This window comes from Oncorhynchus keta, chromosome 27, assembly GCF_023373465.1.
Source record: "Oncorhynchus keta strain PuntledgeMale-10-30-2019 chromosome 27, Oket_V2, whole genome shotgun sequence".
Classification (NCBI taxonomy): Eukaryota; Metazoa; Chordata; class Actinopteri; order Salmoniformes; family Salmonidae; genus Oncorhynchus; species Oncorhynchus keta.
This window is the reverse complement of record NC_068447.1, coordinates 33,677,864-33,702,671: the sequence shown is the minus strand read 5'-3', so window position 1 is coordinate 33,702,671 and position 24,808 is coordinate 33,677,864. Positions and strand designations below refer to the sequence as shown.

At 46.2% G+C, this 24,808-nt stretch overlaps 1 protein-coding gene across 11 annotated transcripts in view; it reads left to right on the top strand.

Moving 5' to 3' along the window:
* LOC118359829 (ankyrin repeat and SAM domain-containing protein 1A-like) overlaps window positions 1–24,808 on the top strand; it is a 120,819-nt gene that overhangs the window by 59,515 nt on the left and 36,496 nt on the right. For 8 of the 11 annotated variants that reach the window (XR_008083062.1, XM_052482198.1, XM_035738643.2 and 5 more), the window contains 5 exons: window positions 3–65; window positions 862–991; window positions 2,527–2,573; window positions 5,960–6,119; window positions 16,215–16,729. Coding sequence is in view for 10 of the 11 variants with exons in the window: in XM_052482198.1 (XP_052338158.1) it covers window positions 3–65; window positions 862–991; window positions 2,527–2,573; window positions 5,960–6,119; window positions 16,215–16,729 (915 nt within the window). In the remaining variant the exon portion in view is untranslated. The remainder of the gene's footprint in view (window positions 1–2; window positions 66–861; window positions 992–2,526; window positions 2,574–5,959; window positions 6,120–16,214; window positions 16,730–24,808) is intronic. The other 3 variants (XM_035738639.2, XM_035738638.2, XM_035738637.2) reach the window with 3 other exon arrangements.

The window sequence follows — 24,808 nt, the reverse complement described above, 5'->3', positions numbered from 1 at the left end:
AGAAAGACCGGCTTGCTCACCAATCCCAGCATGCCCCTGGCCAGGAAGAGGAGCTTAACTCAGAGGTCAGTATCTATGGTCATTACAGCTCCTCTTTGAAGGACTATGTTGCCACTTCTATTGGCCAGAGTTTTAATAGACTTTATCCAGAATGTCACTGTTGGCATGTGGCGTGAGCAAATGTTAGTCAGCCGCTTGGAATGTCAGTGGTGCTGCGGACGCCACCCCTACCTGACGATTCTCTCCATGTCTGCTCAAATCACATCATGAATATTAATCTGAGTGTGGCTTTGGTTAGAGGAAGGAAGAGAAGAGGGGGAGCGATAGGGGTGAAGCGAAGCGGAAAGGGACTGCACTGGTTAATGGGAGAGAGGGAGCAGACTCGATCTATTCAGTGGCTGACAAGGAGGTAAACATGGTATCACGAGACTGTTGTGGAATCATGGAAAGTACTGCCAGTGTTGGGATTATAGGATGGTGTTAGTTTTAAATACCCTAGTGCCCTTAGTCACACCCTTTATTTAATGGTGTCCTCTTAAAAGCTAGGGTTGTGTTTCCCCACCCGTACAATAACCATATATGCACTCCACCCTCTGGTTTTGGGGTAATTTTGGATAATTTTCTAAAAGTGATAAATTATTTTGAGCAGCCCCATATCCCATAATTCCTGTTTCTTTAGTGTGCTATGCATGAGCTGACAACTGTGGCCAAGAGTCTCACAACAACCATTAGAGGGTGCTGTGGAGGGACTTTTACATCACTGTAGGAGGCACCAGCATCACAGCCTGAGAAAAGTTTTGATTAGCCTTATACAAATGATAACGAGGCTGTGTTGTTGACCTGCCTTCCCTCTACCTACAGGCCCTCTACACTAACAGCAGCATCGATGAGAGAGGGGAGGAGGAGGTGGATCACACGTATGAATTGCTGCTCTCCGCCCAGACAGAAGTCCCCCAGTCCGCACAGGACCCCCCATCACAGAAATGTACAGGTAACAACACACTGACAGTGGGACAGGGAGTGTAGAAAACGCTTTGGATATTCCAATTCCCTTCATGTTTCCTGACCAACGGCACTTTACGTGGGAGTAAACATTGCGCCCTCAGCATGGAGAATAAGAAACACTTGCTAACCTTTCCCCTCTCCAGCACCACAAACACTCACAGCCCTCCCTGGTGCGTTGCAAAGTGTGACCCCTCATTCTTAACAGGATTACACCAGGGCTGGGAAGGAGCAGGGGTCAGTTTCCAAACCGCTCCCTAAACCCCTCCTCTTTTGCTCTGTCTGGAAGTAACCCTGTCCCCTAACACAGCTATGGTTTAACCTCATCACCAGTAGGACAGAGCCAGGAATATGCTGCTTACGTATGATATCCTACTCAAAATCAAATCAAATCACATACATAGTTTACAGCATGTATAAATGGAGCAGTGAAATGCTGTGTGCTAGCTCCCTCAACATTTGTAGTCATCAGGATGGTCCATGCCATATCGCATGACTCATTCCTTCACTTTTGAATGACACCGCATTTCATTGGATTAAAGGGGATTGAATTAACAGCTAATTGGAGTCCCTCTCTGTTGATATAGATGTTTTAACAGTCCCCCATGGTTTCTGTTGTCACATTCATAATAAATTAATAGGATGTCATTAAACATTGTCATAGGAATGAATGTGGCGGGTCTAATTGCTGATGTAATCGCGTTTCCTTTTACGTGGAGAAAGGATGACGTCCAATCCTTAACTTGCAGTCCTCCGTAATGTTGTTAAGATTTTAAATAGGGGGCTTCCCCAGTGGTGCAGCAGTCTAAGGCACTTTCTCACAGTGCTAGAGGCGTCACTACAGATCCGGGTTTGATCCTGGGCTGTATCACAACCGGCCGTGATCGGGAGTTCCATAGTGCAGCAAACAATTAGCCCAGCGTCGTCCAGGTTAGGGGAGGGTTTGGCCGGGGGGGATTTTACTTGGCTCATCGCGCTAGACCGACTCCTTGTGGCGGGCCAGGCGCCTGCAGGCCGACCTCTGTCGTCAGGTGAACAGAGTTTACTCCAACACATTAGTGCGGCTGGCTTCCAGGTTGAGCGGACGGGTGTTAAGAAGCACGGTTTGGTGGGTCATGTTTCGGAGGACACATGACTCGACCTTCGCCTCCCGAGCCCGTTGGCGTGTTGCAGCGATGAGACAAGATTGAAATTGGGGAGGGAAAAAGAGAAAAAATAGAACAACAACAAAAAGATGTTAAATGGGTTGGAGGAAGGTTTGTTTTGGATGGCTGCTTCATCGGCAGCTATTCTCTCTGTTTTAAAATGACTGTCTGAGGTTCGTCTGACCATGGTCACCAACACTACCCATACTACCATATGCATAAAACATTATCTTTATTGTACTTCCCTTTCCTATTCACTTTGTATAATATCATCCCCGGAAATCTTGAGATGAATTAAATAGAAATTAAATGATATGATATTAATTGACTGCCTTACTCATGGTGACCTAACTAACTGCTGTCTGTCCTGTCTCCCCAGATGAGAACGCTACCTCCCAACAGTCTTCCAACAGTCTTCTACCTCAGGTATGACCTGTTGTGCCTCTAGTCGTTCTCTCATCCTTCCATCTTTTTCCATGCAATCTGTCATCTGAGTCACCGTAGAGATTGAGATTCCAACAGCAGGCTCTAGCTTGCCTGTGCTCAGAGTATGGAACACTGACGGACAACAAGTTTATTTACAGACAGCTAGCTACATATGTTTCCCTCAGTCACACACTACTTTCCTCTCAGTGGCACAGAGCACGACATTGACCCAGGGCACGACATTGACCCAGGGCACGACATTGACCCACATTGACCCAGGGCACGACATTGACCCAGGGCACGACATTGACCCAGGGCACGGCATTGACCCAGGGCACGGCACATTGACCCAGGGCACGACATTAACCCAGGGCACGACATTGACCCAGGGCACGACATTGACCCAGGGCACGACATTGACCCAGGGCACGACATTGACCCAGGGCACGACATTGACCCAGGGCACGACATTGACCCAGGGCACGACATTGACCCAGGGCACGACATTGACCCAGGGCACGACATTGACAAAGGGCTACAGAAAAGGTCCCTTGGCTCCTCCACATGCTTTGACATGTTTCTCTAAACATTTATTTTCCCTGTATGGTGCTGTTCCATGGGAGGTGTAAATCTCTCCACATTACAGGTACTTCATCAGGCAATATGGCTCCATGACCGAGGTCCTCTGTCAATCTCTCTGTTTAGTGACTCTGTAGCCGACCCTGGCCCCTGAGACTCCTGGAGATTTACAGCCTCACCCTCGCTCCTCTCCGCTCTCCATCTCTTTTAATTCCTCCTTTCCTGAGATGTAACTCGAGGTCCCTATGAAGCTGCCCTTTCTATTTATGATCCTATCGTATCTATTTATACTGCCTTTTCATTTTTATTATCCAGTTAGCTGCCACAAGGTTTTATTTGCATTGCCCTCTCCTCCTATAAACTGTAATCACATCGGTTTTATTCCTTTTTGGAGAGACTGTCCGTTTGCTGCCTAATTATAAAAAACAAGTCTCAGTGGCTGACTGGCTGGCTGGCGTCCTTTGTCTTCTAATCAACAGCCAGCCATCTGAGGCTATCATCTATATTAGGTATGACGATGCACGGCAACTGTCGCTGGCGGCGGTAATGGAAGCACTGGAACGCTTTCTTCACTTAATATCAGAGTGTGGGGTGAATTAGAGCTGTGGTAAAAGTCTGATTTGCTACTGTCAGTGTTTTTATTAGGATCCTCATTAGCTAGTGCTAAAGCAGCTATTCCTGGGGTCCAGACAAAACATAAAACATGACATAATACAGTACATTAATCAAACAGCCCAAAGACAGAACCACATACAGTCATGTGAACAAGTAAGTACACCCTTTGGGAAGTGGACTTTTTTTACCCCCTCGTATTTGGACAGGTGAGCTAAATTCTAACCACATTCATTGATAAAGGAAACCCAATTTAACAAAGAACACACACACAAAAATGTAATTTGAAAAAACAAAAATGCAATTTCCTTATGCAGAACAAAATTGTACAACCTTGCCTTTACCATCACCTAAAATGGCAAAAATTAGGATCAGGTGCACCAAAACAGGTGCAAGTTATTAGGAAATCATTATAGTACCTTAGGGGGGTCCAGCCTTCCATAAAGATTAGACATTTGGTCTGTTTTGGTCTTAACCTTATGGGTGTGTGGTAAGACATCATGCAAAGATCAAAATACCTCAGAGGCCCTCAGAAGAACGATTATTGATGCCCGTGAGTCTGGGAGGGGTTACAAATCCATTTCCAAGCAATTTGAAGTACATCGTTCCACTGTCCGACAGATCCTCTACAAATGGAGTAAATTCCAGACCACTGGCAATCTACCTAGGAGAGGTCGTCCCACCAAATTCAGCCCAAGATCTGACCGAAAGATGCTCATAGAAGTCTCTAAACCCCAGAGTAACATCAAAGGATCTACAGGCCTCTCTTTGCACAATCAATATCGAAGTGATTCGATGAGTCAACTGTCAGAAAGAGACTGCACAAACTTGGCCTAAATCGGAGGTCAGGAAGGAAGAGGCCTCTGCTCTCAAAAAATAATATCAAGACAAGACTGATGTTTGCCAGACAACACCTGGGTAAAGGCCAAACTACTGGAACAATGTGCTCTGGACAGATGAGTCAAAGGTGGAGTCGTTTGGCCGCAATGCCAGACGCCATCTTTGTTGAAGACAAACACTGCCTTTGAACAGAAGAACCTCATACTGACCGTAAAGCATGGAGGCGGTGGCTTTATGTTTTGGGGCTGCTTTGCTGCCTGAGGGCCAACTTGGAATCATTTAGTCAACCATGAATTCCATATTGTACCAGAGAATTCTTGAGGAGAATGTAAGCCATCTGTCAAAAAGCTGAACCGTACATGGATCTTACATCAGGACAATGATCCAAAACACGTAAGCAAAGCTACAACAGAATGGCTCAAAAAGATGAAATGGAGGGTTATGGAATGGCCGAATCAAAGCCAAGATCTCAATCCTGTCAATGCTGTGGGGGGGACTTGATGCGGGCCGTGAAAGCAAGAAATCCCTCCAACATGACAGTTGAAGCAGTACTGTAAAGAAGAGTGGGGAATTCCTCCCAGTCGATACACTGTAAGACTGATAGACAGTTACAAGAAACGGCTACATGAAGTTATTTCAGGCAAAGGGGGCAACACCAGCTATTGAAGCTAGGGGTGTACTCATTTTTTTCCTCACTATGGAATTGCATTTCTGTCGATTTTTGATGAATAAATTATTGCAAAGTATAATATTTCAGTTGAATTAGGTTACCTTTCTGTCAATAGTGTTGAAGTGAAGATTACATGTCCATCTGTCAAAATATTTCCCAAAAAATACAACTTTCCAGGGGGTGTACTTACTTTTTCACGTGACTGTACATTTAAAGTTAGAATACCCACTTTCGTACATTTATGCCTTAACATTCCATGTATCATGTACTCATAATCATCAATGTTAACGGCTATACGACAGCCATTCATTTTCACATACCTTTTTTCCATTGATATCCACATCTCAAAGCTCCAGTATTCTCTAGACGTCAGGAAGTCTCACGATACAATAACAGCAACAGTCCTTGTACTTTCAGCTGACTGAGGCCAATATTATCAACAGATACCGTATGAACGTTGAATCACACATTCAAGTCTAAGATCCTTAGCACAAACAGATGCTGGCAGGATCATGTGTTTACCATCCTTGGTCCTTCTGTCGGACGTCATTGTTCTGCATCATCACATGATGCTGTTGAATGTAAACGCAACACTTCACTCACTGTGCTGGCAGCGGTGAGTGTGGTGGTTTTAGTTGTAATTGACAGCTTTCACTGAGCCCATCTCTCCACTGATTTTCTCCAGCAGCGGAAGCCCACTGCCTCAAGTGAACTCCGACCTTCGGGCCAGAAGGGCGACACCCTGAAGCTCCCCGGACCTCCTGTGGTTGGGCCGGGACGGACTGGTGGGGAGTTACACCCTCCACATGCTCTACCTGCTGGACGCCAGGGACCTGACATGGGAGGTTTGTTTCTGAGCTCCACATTGACCCTGTGAGTCCTTGAACCACAGTGCCCCAAAACCGAATCTTACAGAAGTAATTACTCATTGCTATACCCCTGCTATACCCCCAGGTCATGAGCAAATCTGTGCTCTCGGACTCTGAGGAGCCAAAGGAGAGAGGCAAGTTGCTTGAGGAACAAGCCTGACTTTGCCAAACAACCCATGCATGTCGCTCTAACTGTAATGTGAGAAATGTATTAGCATCTGACTGCAGCGTGAGATTGGTCGGGTTGGATTAGTGCTGCCTGGAAGGCTCAGCAGCTCTGGGTCTGGATTATGCTTGTTTAGAACAGGTTGATTGACATTCAATGGCAAGCCAGCTGCAGAAAACTAGTTTGATCTGTCACATGGGACAGAATGCATGATCATATTTGACCATATTCCTATCGAAGAACCCCCGCCTACTTACTTTAATACAGTACTAGTAAAGCAGCATGAGATGATGGGACAATTTCTCTCATTCTCTTCCCTCTAGTTCTTTGTTTATCTTGCTGCGTTCTCCTGTTCTCTCACACCATAGAAGACTCATACATGTCCAAGCAGGCAATAATCGTACACACAACACAGACACATACCGACACATAGCCACTAAGCATGCTGTTTCTGTGACATGGATGTGTACTGTTTGGGGACTCTAATTGAAACAGAATTGGGCCCAGTCCCTCTCCATTTCCATCTGAAAGCAGCTGCCTCTCAGGGATGGGAATTAGGGCTCTGCTCACGCACCCTGCTACTCTCAGCCGCCTCCAGTCACGTCTCTCCCCCTCCACATTGTGTGTGTATGTGTGTAGACTGTTCTCTATACCACCACACGGAGCTCCGGTACCGTCTAGGTCCAAAAGGCTCCTTTAACAGCTTCTACCCCCAAGCCATAAGACTGCTGAACAGTTAATCATACACCCAGACTATTTACATTGACCCCCTTTTTTACACTGCTGCTACTCACTGTTTATTATCCATGTATAGTCACTCTACCCTTATCTACATGTACATTTCACCTCAATTATCTCGACTAACCTGTGCCCCTGCACATTGACTCGGTATCGGTACCCCCTGTATATAGCCTTGTTATTGTTATTTTTATTGTTACTTTTTTCAACTTTTTATTTTTGTATTTTTTAAAGCATTATAATATTTTCTTGAGAAAAAAACTGCATCGTTGGTTAAGGGCTTGTAAGTAAGCATTTCATGGTAAGATCATGTTGTATTCAGCGCATGTGTCAAATCCGATTTGATTTGTATGATGGAGACATACTATGTCAGCAGCAGAGAGGGATCAGAGCACCTGTCACACACACTTTGCCTTCCTCAGCAGGAAGGAATCCCAGAAGATGTCCAATAGATTCCACATGCTTCCTGTTTCACAGGCATCTTAGCATGCATAGTGCATTATGCTCGGTAAGATTTCACATACCCCATAGTGATAAAGTTATCCGCCATAGTCATAACAATATCCCATGACTATCAACACATACATGAGGCTAGCATCACTAGATAGATATGCTAAGGTCTTAGGGCATATCTATTTTGTGAAAACCACATACAGTGCATTAGGAAGGTATTCAGACCCCTTTTTCACATTTTATTGTTAGACTTATTCTAAAATGGATTAAATAGTTGTTTCCCCCCCTCAATATACACACAATACCCCATAATGACAAAGCAAAAACAGGTTTTTAGAAATGTTTGCACATTTATTAAAAATAAAAACGGAAATATCACATTTACATAAGTATTCAGACCCTTTACTCAGTACTTTGTTGAAGCATCTTTGGCAGCGATTACAGCATTGCGTCTTCTTGGGTATGACGCTACAAACTTGGCACATCTGTATTTGGGAAGTTTCTCCCATTCTTCTCTGTAGATCCTCTCAAGCTCTGTCAGGTTGGATGGGGAGCGTCGCTGCACAGCTATATCCAGGTCTCTCCAGAGATGTTCAATCGTGTTCGTCCAGGCTCTGGCTGGCACACTCAAGCATTTTCAGAGACTTGTCCCAAAGCCACTCCTGCGTTGTCTTGACTTTGTGCTTAGGGTCATTGTCCTGTTGGAAGGTGAACCTTCGCCCCAGTCTGAGGTCCTCGATCCTGAGTCGTCTCCCAGTCTCTGCCGCTTAAAAACATACCCACAGCATGATGCTGCCACCACCATGCTTCACCGTAGGGATAGCGCAAGGTTTTCTCCAGGCCAAAGAGTTCAATCTTGGTTTCATCAGACCAGAGAATCTTGTTTTTTCATGGTCGCTGCCACCTCTAGAGATGCAACCTCTCTCATCGTCACTCAATGCCTAGGTTTACCCCCGCTGTACTCGCACCCTACCATACCCTTGTCTGTACACTATGCCCTGAATCTATCCTACCGCATCCAGAAATCTGTTCCTTTTATTCTCTGTTCCCAAAGAACTAGACGACCAGTTCTTATAGCCTTTAGCTGTACCCTCATCCTACTCCTCCTCTATTCCTCTGGTGATGTAGAGGTTAACCCAGGCGCTCTCATTTGTTGACTTCTGCAACCGTAAAAGCCTTGGTATCATGCATGTTAACATCAGAAGCCTCCTCCCTAAGTTTGCTTTACTCACTGCTTTAGCACACTCCGCCAACCCTGATGTCCTAGCCGTGTCTGAATCCTGGCTTAGGAAGGCCACCAAAAATTCTGAAATTTCCATCCCCAATTATAAAATGTTCTGTCAAGACAGAACTGCTAAAGGGGGTGGAATTGCAATCTACTGTAGAGATAGCCTGCAGAGTTCTGTCATACTATCCAGGTCTAAGCCCAAACAGTTCGAGCTTCTACTTTTAAAAATCCATCTCTCAAAAAAAGGTCCCTCACTGTTGCAGGTTGTTATAGACTGCCCTCAGCTCCCAGCTGTGCCTTGGACACCATATGTGAATTGATTTCCCCCCATCTATCGTCAGTTCGTCCTGCTAGGTGAACTAAATTGTGATATGCTTAACACCCCGGCTATCCTACCATCTAAGCTAGGTGCAATCTCACACAAATTATCAAGGAACCTACCAGGTACAACCCAACATCCATAAACATGGGCACCCTCATAGATATCATCCTGACCAACTTGCCCTCTAAATACACCTCTGCTGTTTTCAACCAGGATCTCAGCGATCACTGCCTCATTGCCTGGTCCGCGGTCAAATGACCACCCCTCATCACTGTCAAACGCTCCCTAAAACACTTCGCCTGGGTATCCTGGAAGAATATTGACCTCCTCCCGTCAGTAGATTATGCCTGGTTGTTCTTTACAAGTGCTTTCCTCACCATCTTAAATAAGCATGCCCCTTTCAAAAAATGTAGAACTAAGAACAGATATAGCCCTTGGTTCACTCCAGACTAGACTGCCCTTGACCAGCACAAAAAACACCCTATGGTGCACTGCACTAGCTTCGAATAGTCCCAGGGATATGTAACTTTTCAGGGAAGTCAGGAACCAATACACACAGTCAGTTAGGAAAGCAAAAGCTAGCTTTTTCAAACAGAAATTTGCATCCTGCAGCACTAATTCCAAAATGTTTTGGAAGTCCATGGAGAATAAGAGTACCTCCTCCCAGCTGCCCACTGCACTAAGGCTAGGAAACACTGTCACCACTGATAAATCCACGATAATCGAGAATTTCAATAAGCATTTTTCTTTCCACCTGGCTACCCCTACCCTGGCCAACAACTCTGCACCCCCCGCAGCAACTGCCCCCCCCCCCTTCTCCTTCACCCAAATCTAGACAGCTGATGTTCTAAAAGAGCCATTCAGATAGTAAAACAAAGTGCATGCCCTTCAACCGATCACTGCAAGCACCCGCCCAACTAGCATCACTACTCTGGACAGTTCTGACTTAGAATATGTGGACAACCATAAATACCTAGGTGTCTGGCTAGACTGTAAACTCTCCTTCCAGACTCACATTAAGCATCTCCAATCCCAAATTAAATCAGAATTGGCTTCCTATTTCGCAACAAAGCCCCCTTCACTCATCCTGCCATCATACCCTCGTAAAACTGACTTATCCTGCCGATCCTCGACTTCGGCGATGTCATTTACAAAATAGCCTCCAACACTCTACTCAGCAAACTGGATGCAGTCTATCACAGTGCCATCCATTTTGTCACCAAAGCCCCATATACTACCCACCACTGCAACCTGTATGCTCTCGTTGGCTGGTCCTCGCTACATATTCATCGTCAAACCCACTGGCTCCATGTCATCTATAAGTCTTTGCTAGGTAAAGCCCTGCCTTATCTCAGCTCACTGGTCAGCATAGCAACACCCAGCCGTAGCATGTGCTCCAGCAGGTATATTTCACTGGTCACCTCCCTGACCAAGACCCTTCTACCTTGATTGCTCAGTTTGGCTGGGCAGCCAGCTCTAAGAAGAGTCTTGGTGGTTCCAAACTTCTTCCATTTAACAATGATTGATGCCATTGTGTTCTTGGGGACCTTCAATGCTGCAGAACTTTTTTGGTACTCTTTCCCAGATCTATGCCTTCGACACAATCCTGTCTCGGAGCGCTACAGATAATTCCTTTGACCTCATGGCTTGGTTTTTGCTCTGACATGCACTGTTAACTGTGGGACCTTAAATAGACAGGTGTGTGCTTTTCTGAGTCATATCCAATCACTTGAATTGGAGTCCACAAGTGGACTCCAATCAATGTAGAAACAGCTCAATGATGATCAATAGGAAACAGGATGCACCTGAGCTCAATTTCGAGTCTCATAGCAAAGGGTTTAAATACTTATGTAAATAAGGTATTTTTTTCTTTTTTCTTTATTAGCAAACATTTCTAAAACCTGTTTTCGGTTTGTCATTATGGGGTATTGTGTGTAGATTGAGGGGGAAAAAGAGTCATTTAATCCATTTTACAATAAGGCTGTAATGTAACAAAATGTGGAAAAAGTTGAGGGGTCTGAATACTTTCTGAATGCACTGTATCTGTTTATCGATTTCTACCTTCAGTGGAGACCTGTGGAGAGTTGCCTCTCTGGCCTTGCACTTAATGACTGGAATTCGGGTGTTCTCCAGAACACACAGACCAGTGGATTTATCTGTCATATGTCACACAATGGATAGTTTACATCAACAATGTCCATTATAAGGTATTCTTCTCGGTCTCTGTCACATAATTATACACCTGCATACATAAAAGTTGCCCCTTATCCAATAACGTCAATGGAATCATTTGTTTTCTTCCATTAAGATTGAAGTTAGAGTATCAATAGTTTTGCCTCTAGTTCTAAATTGAATTATAACATATGACATACAGAGCTAAGTATGCTCTCCAATCTGAGTAACGAAAAGCAATTTCTCAAGGGCCTGGAAATAAATGGACTTTGGGCCAACAGACTGTCTGCGACATCAAACATAGCAGTAACAGTAGACTTAGCATGACATCACTTTTAAAACGCTCAGCTCACAAGGCCAAATTAAACACACACACATGTTCTGTAACCAGTGACTTCATCCCTCCATAAAATCTGTCTAAATATCCGTTTGTCTTTCATTAGGGGTCACTGACTGGCTCATTGTTTCCAGCCCCCGTCAGACCGTTGAATCGTGGGTAGGATAGTAGTCTGGGTCCCGGGGGTTTAAGGAAAGGCTTCCTGGAGCTGGGACGATAAACCAAAAAATGATCGACACCGACCATACCGATCACATATCGCAGGCATTTTGCTGATATTGTTCATTTCAATAAGTAGCCTGTACTAGATAAATGTGAAGTTTGAAATGAAATTAGTCTGCTAATATGGGTGATTTGTTAATTAGACAATTGATGGCTACAACCATCAAACTAGTAGAAGTACCAAGGCACTCTTCATATAATTGAATAAAATGCCTTTATTAGTATGGCATGTTCAATAGAAACAAAGTTTTTAAAAACCGACACGTTCTCCTTTCTTTTTGATGACCAATTTACCCCTTTTACCAAAGAGCACCTTCTATCTACCAAAATGTACTATTGTGTACCTTAGTAGCGCTTCCCTTCCTCCTCTTTCTAAAAGTACAAACTAGTAGTAGTAGTTTAAAGGATAATAAAATAAACTGTGGGGCACATTCATTTTACAAACATATCATTCTGTTTATCGATACTGCATAAATTCAGGCATTTTATCACAATTTATAAGGAGTTTTGGCCATATCACCCATCTCAGCACAGTGAAGTATTGAAGGGAGCCATAGCGATTTGCTCATTGGGCGTTCACAATCTCCAGCTTCCAAGGACAGGGTGGGTGTTTGGCTGTGGTCTCCATATGTTTATACGCCCACACTGCCACACATATCTTTCCTAATTGAGCAGTAGGCAGCTGAGCGTAGATGGGCACAGGGCGTTGGTACTCTGCCTCACTGCAATCGGCCTGTAAGCTAAACAGTGTACCAGTGTATCATAGTGTACCAGCTCCTAGTTGAACTGTATTCATCACCACGCAGCTGACTTACAGGGGGAGTAACTGTTACTCTTTCCCCTGGACAGATATTCATCTCTAACGCAACAGCTCTTTATAGAGTTTAATATATCCCTTTGATAGGTGTTTGAATGACAATGGTATTGGCAACCCTTTGTCCTGTTGAGAGAGAATGCTTGGTGTAACTGCAGTCCCGGTCGATCTGTCCTCTGCTCTGAAGGAAAAACTAAAACAGAGCGACTGGATCACTGCCCCGCTGTTACGTCACTGACACTGTCCCAGTTTCCCTGTCACCAAACACCACGACCCTCTCACCCTGAATGTCAGAGTGGCAGTGAGAACCCACACACACAGGGCAGTACGGCACAGAGCAGCCCCCCACCCTACTCCAACACACACACACAGGGCAGTACGGCACAGAGCAGCCCCCCACCCTACTCCAACACACACACACAGGGCAGTACGGCACAGAGCAGCCCCCACCCTACTCCAACAACACACACAGGGCAGTACGGCACAGAGCAGCCCCCACCCTACTCCAACACACACACACACAGGGCAGTACGGCACAGAGCAGCCCCCCACCCTACTCCAACACACACACACACAGGGCAGTACGGCACAGAGCAGCCCCCCACCCTACTCCAACACACACACACAGGGCAGTACGGCACAGAGCAGCCCCCCACCCTACTCCAACACACACACACAGGGCAGTACGGCACAGAGCAGCCCCCACCCTACTCCAACACACACACACAGGGCAGTACGGCACAGAGCAGCCCCCCACCCTACTCCAACACACACACACACAGGGCAGTACGGCACAGAGCAGCCCCCACCCTACTCCAACACACACACACACACACAGGCCAGTACGGCACAGAGCAGCCCCCACCCTACTCCAACACACACACACACAGGGCAGTACGGCACAGAGCAGCCCCCACCCTACTCCAACACACACACACACACAGGGCAGTACGGCACAGAGCAGCCCCCACCCTACTCCAACACACACACACACAGGGCAGTACGGCACAGAGCAGCCCCCCACCCTAACACACACACAGGGCAGTCCACACCCCCACCCTACACACACAGGGCAGTACGGCACAGAGCAGCCCCCCACCCTACTCCAACACACACACACACAGGGCAGTACGGCACAGAGCAGCCCCCACCCTACTCCAACACACACACACACAGGGCAGTACGGCACAGAGCAGCCCCCCACCCTACTCCAACACACACACACACAGGGCAGTACGGCACAGAGCAGCCCCCACCCTACTCCAACACACACACACACAGGGCAGTACGGCACAGAGCAGCCCCCCACCCTACTCCAACACACACACACACACAGGGCAGTACGGCACAGAGCAGCCCCCCACCCTACTCCAACACACACACACACACAGGGCAGTACGGCACAGAGCAGCCCCCACCCTACCCAACACAACACACACACACACAGGGCACACAGGGCAGTACGGCACAGAGCAGCCCCCCACCCTACTCCAACACACACACACACAGGGCAGTACGGCACAGAGCAGCCCCCACCCTACTCCAACACACACACACACACAGGGCAGTACGGCACAGAGCAGCCCCCACCCTACTCCAACACACACACACACACACAGGGCAGTACGGCACAGAGCAGCCCCCCTACTCCACCCTACACCACACACACACACACACACACACACACACACACAGGGCAGTACGGCACAGAGCAGCCCCCACCCTACTCCAACACACACACACACACACACACACACACACACACACACACACACACACACACACACAGTACGGCACAGAGCAGCCCCCACCCAGGGCAGTACTCCAACACACACACACACACACACACACACACACACACACACACACACACACACACACACACACACACACACACACACACACACACACACACACACACAGGCAGTACGGCACAGAGCAGCCCCCACCCTACCCAACACACACACACACACACACACACACACACACACACACAGGGCAGTACGGCACAGAGCAGCCCCCCACCCTACTCCAACACACACACACACACACACACAGGGCAGTACGGCACAGAGCAGCCCCCCACCCTACTCCAACACACACACACACACACACACACACACACACACACACACACACACACACACACACACACACACACACACACACACACACACACACACACACACAGGGCAGTACGGCACAGAGCAGCCCCCACCCTACTCCAATACACACACACACACAGGGCAGTACGGCACAGAGCAGCCCCCCACCCTACTCCAACACACACACACACACACAGGGCAGTACGGCACAGAGCAGCCCCCCACCCTACTCCAACACACAAACACTTACCATGTGACTCCGAAGCCTAATTATCACAATTGTGGCAAAGAGTCAGACTTTCGAGTGGATCGAGTGATCCCAGAGTTTCCATTCCCAGAGCTCCAGTCAGCGGCTAGTCAGTCCAGTCAGCGGCTAGTCAGTCCAGTCAGCGGCTAGTCAGTCCAGTCAGCGGCTAGTCAGTCCAGTGTGGGGCTAGTCAGTCCAGTCAGCGGCTAGTCAGTCCAGTGTGGGGCTAGTCAGTCCAGTGTGGGGCTAGTCAGTCCAGTGTGGGGCTAGTCAGTCCAGTGTGGGGCTAGTCAGTCCAGTGTGGGGCTAGTCAGTCCAGTGTGGGGCTAGTCAGTCCAGTCAGCGGCTAGTCAGTCCAGTGTGGGGCTAGTCAGTCCCGTGTGGGGCTAGTCAGTCATACAGCTACAGCTTTGTCTCAACATAGCTCCGGCTCATGAAGTACTAGCTAGCAGGGAGGGACAGAGGAGGGAGCTTGACAGGCAGAAGGGGAACAGAGGCACAACCTGGCTCAACTCTCAACCTGTGATTTGATGGTGGAAAAACAGGCTTGGGTGGCAGTAGCTCCTTGGAGAGAGAGTGAGAGAGAGAACCTGTTTTTGTAAGGATAAAAAGAGAATTGTTTTCAACTGAATCAGCTGTACAGAATATGTGAGTAGGGATTGTTTTCATACTATAGCTCAAGGCGGAGGAAGTACGTTCTGTTTGTTCTCATGTTTGTCTGTCTTTGTGTGTGTTTGTGTGTGTGCCCGCACGCACAGTATATGCAGTATGCTTGTTGTCTTGCTCATATCCTGTTTCTTCCTCTGCTGATTTTCTTATGGGATTCCTCTGTGCTGTATAATCTCTGTGGAACCTGACCTCATACAGGGGCTGCAGCTGGTTAGCTCATAGGGATTGAGAGACCGAGAGAGACAGGGATGGAAAAAGTGAATGAACTGCAGAGCATTGAGTAATGTAACAATCTTCCAAGCACCCAGAGAGATGTCAGATGGCTGCAAGCTGGGATTGGAATTCTGTAACTCTCCAAGTGCTACGGACAGCATTCTCTAGATCCGCCTCTCCCTCTTTCCCTCTCTCTTATGCCCGCTTGAAAACAATCACCGATCTGTTTCTGGGGCTGTGTGGGCGTTGTTCCTAATAGCCCTGCTAGATATCTCCCCTCAGTCTCAGTCCGGCCTCCTGCCTCCTCGAGTGCACCACTCCTTACTCCTTGCTTCCTCTTCTTTAGTCTCTCCACCTAACTCTTTCTCTCCTCTCTACTCTCTAGATAACTCCTTGCTCGGCCAGGACCTGGTCGCAGTACCTGAAGTGTTCACAGGCCTCCTGCACGGATCCTCGCCCGTCTTTGACTGTCGGGAGGAGTCCATCAGCAGCCTGCCAGGTGGAGTACTGACACAGTCCAGCCAAGGCCAACAGCCGGCGCCAGCTCCAACAGCACCCGCCAAAGCAACAGAAGCTCCGCCTCCTCCAAACAATCCAATCGACATGTCTGCCGTCCTGACAGACTGTGACCCCAAAGCTATCTATGCCACCGTGTCCAAGGGGGAGCCCAGGGACAGAGACCGGGACATGGGGTCTGGGGCTGTGCCTGCTGGCAGGATGCGCCCCCCTGGGGATTTGAAGCTGGCTCGCAGCTTTTCCAAGTCGGACTCAGACCTGCTGGTGTCACCGCCTAGCGAGGAGGAGGGAGGGCTGGGCAGCCGCAGTGAGTCCGTCTCGAACTGCAGCGCAGCCAAAAAGAGGCTGGAGAAGTCACCCTCGTTCGCCTCTGAATGGGACGAGGTAAGAGCTCAGCCTCATTGTCAGTTTGTTAGATGTTATTATATGGCTATTGCTGTTGATACAGTTACATGCCCTCTACCATAGAAATAACTCGAGCCCACCAGCACTATAGGCCAGGAATCCAGGGGGAATTCTATACCATAGTGTCTGAAGTGACGCTAGATCTCATCATGGAGTTTCCAGACAGAGTTGGAGGGGTTATGCTGTATTTAGCTGCTACCGTCAGGAACATTAGGCATGCATGAGTGATTTCCACACAAATCCCTCTCGTTAGCCAAGTTAGCTCTCCTTCATGAAATCATTCATATCTGCCATGTTCTGCCTGAGAACTGCATAATAACCCTGCTGGAATAGGAACCCAACCCGGTCTATCACTGCAGTAAGTCATCCTGTCAGTGAGAAGATCATGTTCTGCCTGAGAACTGCATAATAACCCTGCTGGAATAGGAACCCAACCCGGTCTATCACTGCAGTAAGTCATCCTGTCAGTGAGAAGATCATGTTCTGCCTGAGAACTGCATAATAACCCTGCTGGAATAGGAACCCAACCCGGTCTATCACTGCAGTAAGTCATCCTGTCAGTGAGAAGATCATGTTCTGCCTGAGAACTGCATAATAACCCTGCTGGAATAGGAACCCAACCCGGTCTATCACTGCAGTAAGTCATCATGTTCTGCCTCTGCAGTGAATAGAAGATCAGTAAGTCATCTGTCAGTGAGAAGATCATGTTCTGCCTGAGAACTGCATAATAACCCTGCTGGAATAGGAACCCAACCCGGTCTATCACTGCAGTAAGTCATCCTGTCAGTGAGAAGATCATGTTCTGCCTGAGAACTGCATAATAACCCTGCTGGAATAGGAACCCAACCCGGTCTATCACTGCAGTAAGTCATCCTGTCAGTGAGAAGATCATGTTCTGCCTGAGAACTGCATAATAACCCTGCTGGAATAGGAACCCAACCCGGTCTATCACTGCAGTAAGTCATCCTGTCGGTGAGAAGATCATTTTCTTGATTTTATATATCCAGCCATTCAGAACTGAAATAGCCTGTCAGAGGGGCAGATAATGAAGAATAAATAGCCGGGGAGAGAAAGAGAGCGATTAGAAGTGACGAAAAGATGCGGATATAAAGTGAGGAAGAGCGGAAAAAGTAACAGGATAGAGACAAAAGGTTGGAAAGTGAGAGGAGGAGAGGGCCATTGAGCTGCAGCTCTTTCCTCCATTCAGGACTGACCCCGGCTCCTCGGGTTGCCATGGCGTTACACTCCAACCTAACCTGAGTTCCCCTGGAAATGGACACACTGTTTATAGAGCTGCCTGGAATACACACACTCTTTCCATTCAGTATTCTAAAATAGAGCCATTGACAATAATTGTTATCCGCAACAAATTGTAAATGCATGTAACTGCACCATTATGTCATTTTGAGATGCAATCTGCATGGATCGTTGAATCGACCTTACACTTCCCTCTATTTAAAGATTCACTATTTAAATCCATTGTCTGCAAACTGTCAATGTTACAGTTCCACATGACTCTATTCCCCTGTTCTGTCTGTGGTAGAATCATGCCATGATGCATCTGTGATGCCAGGCAGAGAGAGTAAGCCAGGGGCTCAAGTAGCAGCCTCTACACAGTGACCAGATCACGTTGCTCTGCGGTCATTTGGTGTTCCTTTACACAACTCTAGAGGTGGGGTCGATATCTTGGCTCATCTTTTCTGTGGTTAGTATGCAGGTGGCCGGTGCAGAGCCTGCCTGTGTGCCCCCGACCTTGAGTGTCCTGCACAGCAGTAGACTTCTATAATGAACACAAATATAAACACAACATGTAATGTGTTTGTCCCATGTTTCATGAGCTGAATTAAAAGATCCTGGAAATGTTCCATATGCACAAAAAAGCATATTTTTCTCTTATTTTGTGCACAAATTTGTTTACATTGCTGTTAGTGAGCATTTCTCCTTTGCCAAGATAATCCGTATGCCTAACAGGTGTGGCATATCAAGAAGCTGATTAAACGGCATGCTCATTACACAGGTGGACCTTGTGCTGGGGACAATAAAAGGTCACTCTAAGATGTGCAGTTTTGTCACACAACACAATGCCACAGTTTTGAGGGAGTGTGCATTTGGCATGCTGACAGCAGGAATATCCACCAGAGCTGTTGCCAGATAATTTGTTCATTTCTCTACCATAAGCCGCCTCCAACAACGTTTTAGTGAATTTGGCAGTACGTCCAACCAGCCTCACAACTGCAGACCATGTGTAACCACGCCAGACCAGTACCTCAAAATCTGGCTTCCTCGCCTGCGGGATCGTCTGAGACCAGCCACCCGAACAGCGAATGAAACTGAGTAGTATTATGTCTGTAATAAATCCCTTTTGTGGAGGAAAACTAATTCTGATTGGCCTGGCCTTTCTCCCCAAAGGGTGGGCCGGTCTCCCATGTGGGTGGGCCTCCCATGGCTGCGCCCCTGCCCAGTAATGGGAAATCCATAGAGTAGGGCCTAATTTATTTATTTCAATTGACTGATTTCCTTGATATGAACTGTAACTCAGTAAAATCGTTGAAATTGTTCCATGTTGCGTTTTTATATTTTTGTTCAGTATAGAGGACCCCTTTTCCTGACCTCACCAGGAGGGGTGGCGGAGCAGGAGAGAATTATTTTTGTTCCATCATCCAAAATAATGGATAATCGACCCCAAGTAGAACTTTTTTGTGTCCCGCCTCCATCTCAACTGAGGGGAATGATAACAACAGCTTGGCGAAAGCTCTATCCATAATGGCACCTTATTCCCTATATATCGTGCACTACTTTTGGCCAGGGCTTTATATAGGCCTAGGGAATAGGGTTGACTCCGACTCCGCCCCTGTATTATAGCCGACAGCTGTAGAGAGGAATTGGGGGGGGGGGGCAGTCAGTGAGTGTGACACACCACCACTCAGGGAACTGAACCACAGATCATTATCTCAAACCCTGTTTATCTGAGCCAGTGACACCTCTCCTCAACATACTCTCCTATTTAATAGCCCTCATCTAGAAAGACTATTTTACTCTGACAGAGTGGAGGGTGAAAATGGCCTGAAGAGAACAGACTTTTGAACAATGACCCCACTCATAAAATTCTGTTTGCACAGCTGTAAGACAAGACCACTGTAAGAAATGATTACGTAAACCCTACTTTCATGAAGCAACTGTTGAAATGTTTGCTCTGAACGGTCTGCTTCACAACCGTCATCAAGGTCATTCAGAGTTCACCTTCCAAGTAGATGCGTCGTTTTCCGATATCGAGTTACTTCAGTTGAATAACAACACTTGCGTGCTCTCTCAAAGTTAACCGTCCATCAGAAGATGCGCGGAATGAACTTTTTCCCATTAGCTCAAAGTGTTCTGTCATTCCAGTCACCTCCAGCAGGCTGTATTACGACGATCACTAAGGTTCTTCTTCCTCTAGTGTAGAGCTGTCAGGCCCAAGTTGGGTAATGGTCACCAGACTGAAACAGCTTGCTGCTTGAATCGTTAATGCCCCGGCTGAAAGTGTCATCAATATGAGACTACTGTATAGCCTCCTGATAATATAATTATGAGTGAGACAGGAGACTGATCAGACACTACGCTGTAATTACCAACCGTTTGATTAGCAACTCACCTCATAGGCGTGGAGCTGGGAGACATCATGTGGCCTTTCCTAGAGGCAGGCTGTGAATGAAGTCATATTAAACCTGGGTGGCAGGGGTGTTATGTACTTAAGTATAAAATACTTTAAAGTACTACTTAAGGAGGTTTTAGGGGTATCTGTACTTTACTGTTTATATTTTTTACAACTTTTACTTCACTACATTCCGAAAGAAAATGTTTACTTTTTACCCCATATATTTTCCATGGCACCCAAAAGTACTCATTCCATTTTGAATGCTTAGCATTACATGAAAATGGTCTAATTCACACACTTATCAAGAGAACATCCCTGGTCATCAGTACTGCCTCTGATCTTGCAGACTCACTAAACACATGCTTAGTTTGTAAATGATGTCTGAGTGCTGGAGTGTGCCCCTGACTATCTGTAAAAAGAAAGGGGGAAAAGAGAAAGGTCATGTTTGGTTTGCTTAATATAAGGATTGTGAAATGGTTTGTACTTTTACTTTTGATACTTAAGTATATTTAGTTTTACTCAAATATGACAATTGGGTACTTTTCCCACCACTGCTAGGTGGGAGGACACCTCGTTTAGGTTGTCTGGGCGATTGAATGCCCTGATCTGTCTTGAGTTATTGTACCACCTTTTAAGTAGTGGCGTCTTTGGATATCTGTCTTAGACACTTTTCATATCAAGGTTACCGAAGATCTTAGTTCCTACAGAACCTGACGTGTCCCAGGCAGGCAACACCCATCATTGCCTTCTTGCTTGTGTATGCACAGGCTCCCTGTCACTCTCTCTGTCACCCCCTCAGCCTGCAGACTGTCAGCTGGTCAGATAGGATCTCTCTTTGTGGTGTAGCAACCCGAAGAGCTGCCACACTGTTGACAGTTTTGCTCAACCACATAATGCAGAAGCTCTGAGCTGCAGTGTTCAAGATAACAGCCCAGTGCTGCCTTTCAACGTATCACATGGATTAGCATGTAGCCTATGCAAGTTATTTTATGTGGCAAGAAATAAATCATTTTTTTTGTTGCATTTTTGATGTCCTCGTCATCATGATTATTCATTGACTTTTTAAGTCTATTGAATAGTTCATCCATTTTTCTTTCACTAGGAGTGGGTGGACTGTTACTAGGGCTGCGGTTCTGTCACCCAGGAAGGGTTGCCCTGGGTTTCAGTACACCTGACACATCATCTATTCTACAGTTTTCTTTGAAAGTGTGTCCCGAGATGAAAATGGTGATTGAAAGAGAAGAATATTAAAAATCCTGCAGTACTCTTCAACCTATTGTAGTCCCAGAGGAGCTGGGTTAATATTAATTAGCTCTGATTCCCAGAGATCTGAACTGAAGCACACAGACTGTGCCTCTCTCTCATACGTTTCTCCTTTCAAGAAAACATCAGTCAGGAAAGTACATTGCACCACACCATTCATGGAAAATGCATTGCAAATGAAAGCAGCAGGCAGGCAATCTAACAAAGGTTGGTTGTTTTAGAAGTTTCCTTGCCCTTTTGTTTAGTATTTTTACAAGTCTGTGAATGGCCTATCCTCTGAAAGTAGGGCACTTTTTCTTCCCCTTTTCTCTATTGCTGTTTCCTTCTCTCTCCTGTCTCTCTCTCTGTTGCTGTGCGAATGAGAGAAGCAGCCCGGCTAACGGGTGCAGGCGGCCATCTTGCTGGTCACGGCTGGCTGCTCTGGAACACTCTACTGAGCTGTGTGACAGCGTGTGGGCAAGGGGTCCCAGGACACCAAAAAAGCTATTTCTTTGTGTGTCTGGGTCTGCTAACTCTTCCTTTTCTTACACCCTCTTCTCTTTCTCTCTCTCTCTCTCTCTCTCTCACTCTCACTCTCACTCTCACACACACACACACACACACACACACACACACAAAACTATAGCCTGCCTCTATATGCGAGGAGACAAGGAGATTTGACTTGCATGAGGTCTTGGCCTACGTGCCTGCATTTAAGGGTGTGTGTGTGTGTGTGCTTGTGTTTAAGGCGCATGCTAATGCAGGTTTGTCTCGGTCTTGGGATCAGATTGAACATGACAATCCAGGGGGCACATTGTGTGGGCCAGTTAGAGTAGACCCACAGATGGGAGGGGAGAGAGAAAGAGAAGAGAGAGACGTATTGACACGTTAGAGAAGAGGGCAGTCATCTAACAGCCCACTTCACTTTTGCTTCGTTTTCTGTCCCGCTCACCACGGATCCAATAACCACTATGAAGCCAGCCTTTGTGAGTATCAATTATCTGATTTACACAGCGCAGCTCATACGTCTTTTCATTTACCTGCCATTAATAGGGTTGATAAATTGTGTTGTGTAGATCTTTCTTTAAAGGGCCAATCAGCAGTTATAACAAAAACAAATTGCATCCCCACCACTGTTTCAGTAAAAAGCCGAGTGATGGGGCTGGAGAAGTGTGATCACTCTCAAATTCATAGAAATTCCTGGATGCAAGGATTGACCCATCCATAATATCAAAAAGATTGGTGTTTGTTTACATTTACTTTGTTTACAAACATTGGCGTAAAACCAGCTTATATTTTGGGTTCTCATGGAGTGTGACAGTTGAACTAAGCTCATGAAGCTCATAAGTTATATTCTTTAAGAATAAATGGGTATATATAATTATATATAATTAATTTATACGTCTAAAAATGGATGTAGCCAATGCTGATTGCCCCCTTAAGGATATAGGCCTAGTTTCCAGATAAATATTTGCTTTTGCATTTCATTTACTTGAAATTGGAGTATAAAATGGGAAAAGCAAACGAGAACTTTAAAGGTTTATTTTCTGTGGCATTTTAAACTCCACAGGCTGTGTTTGGGGATTATATCCATGTTGCTATGATATTGTTCTGCATCTGTTGGCATGTTGAATGTAAAACTCTGGTTGTTTAGTGATGGTTAAGCTCTTTTCACAGACTCTCTGTGTGCCTGAGATGAGAGCGTTGGAGACCCTGGATGATAAGAGCGTTGAATCCCTCATGCTGCTCAGATCAAACCCAACTCTATATGGTGTGTCATCACCGGGGGTGGCCAGCGGGGGACTCTGTACACTAACATATTGCTCACCATATGTCTGCTGGAATGGACAAGAGAGTGATGAGGAAAGTTTAGATTAGTCATGGAAATAAAAATGCTGAAAACAAATTTAAAAAATAAGTACTAGAGTTTTGTTGCGGGTACACCTCGTGCAAAATAATATCCCGATATTGTCGAGCTGATACGATATATCGTCAAAAATAATATCCCGATATTGTCGAGCTGATACGATATATCGTCAAAAATAATATCCCGATATTATCGAGCTGATACGATATATCGGTAAAAATAATATCCCGATATTGTCGAGCTGATACGATATATCGGCAAAAATAATATCCCGATATTGTCGAGCTGATACGATATATCGGCAAAAATAATATCCCGATATTGTCGAGCTGATACGATATATCGTCAAAAATAATATCCCGATATTGTCGAGCTGATACGATATATCGTCAAAAATAATATCCCGATATTGTCGAGCTGATACGATATATCGTCAAAAATAATATCCCGATATTGTCGAGCTGATACGATATATCGTCAAAAATAATATCCCGATATGTAACTATAGATTTTCTTTCCCCCATCACTACTATAGATGTAGGCTATAGAACAGACAATCCTCTGAAGATATTTAACGGACTCCAACTCTTTGCTGAGTGGCTGGGGGATAGAGAGGACGCTCATTCTCCTCTCTCTTTTTTAAAAGAGTTTGGACCATGTTTGGGACTTGCCCTCTGTAGTTGGATTCCATTCTGTTGTGCAGATTTGAGCTTCAGAGTAGAGGCCATCACGGGGCCAAAACGTTGGATCCGTTCTCAAATGGACATGGGGCTTTCCCATCCGGACCCAATATGCTTTCCCATCCGGATCCAGACCTGGTCCTCTCCGATCCGAGTGAGGGAAGCAGCAGAAAACAACATGTTTTAAGCTAGTTTATTAACCGGAGCTGATAAAGCGCCAGGGAACGGAGGTAGAGCGAGGTGACGCTCTAGCAGGAGCCATGCTGTTTGTGTCGGCTATCGGGAGTGTGTGCGAGTGACACGGAGAACGGGAGGGAGGCAGAGACAGCAAGCAACCAAGCCGACTCACGCCATAGTAGACTAATAGCTGCCATAGTGGATGATAAATCACCCAGCTATGATTATGTGCTACCCACCCATCTTGACTGCATCAAACTAGGAGAAGCTAGTTAAGCTTCTCCTGGTGAGAAACACCAGCTCCATTCAGAATATAATGTAGCAGCCTACCTGTCGACTCTGGGTTGTTGTAGTCTATCCTTCCCTTTTTAACTTTTAATTCCATCTTCCATTGATTAGATAACTCCCAACTTTTGGCCCACACGGAGGCTCTATGACTGTAGCCTATTGCTGCTTTG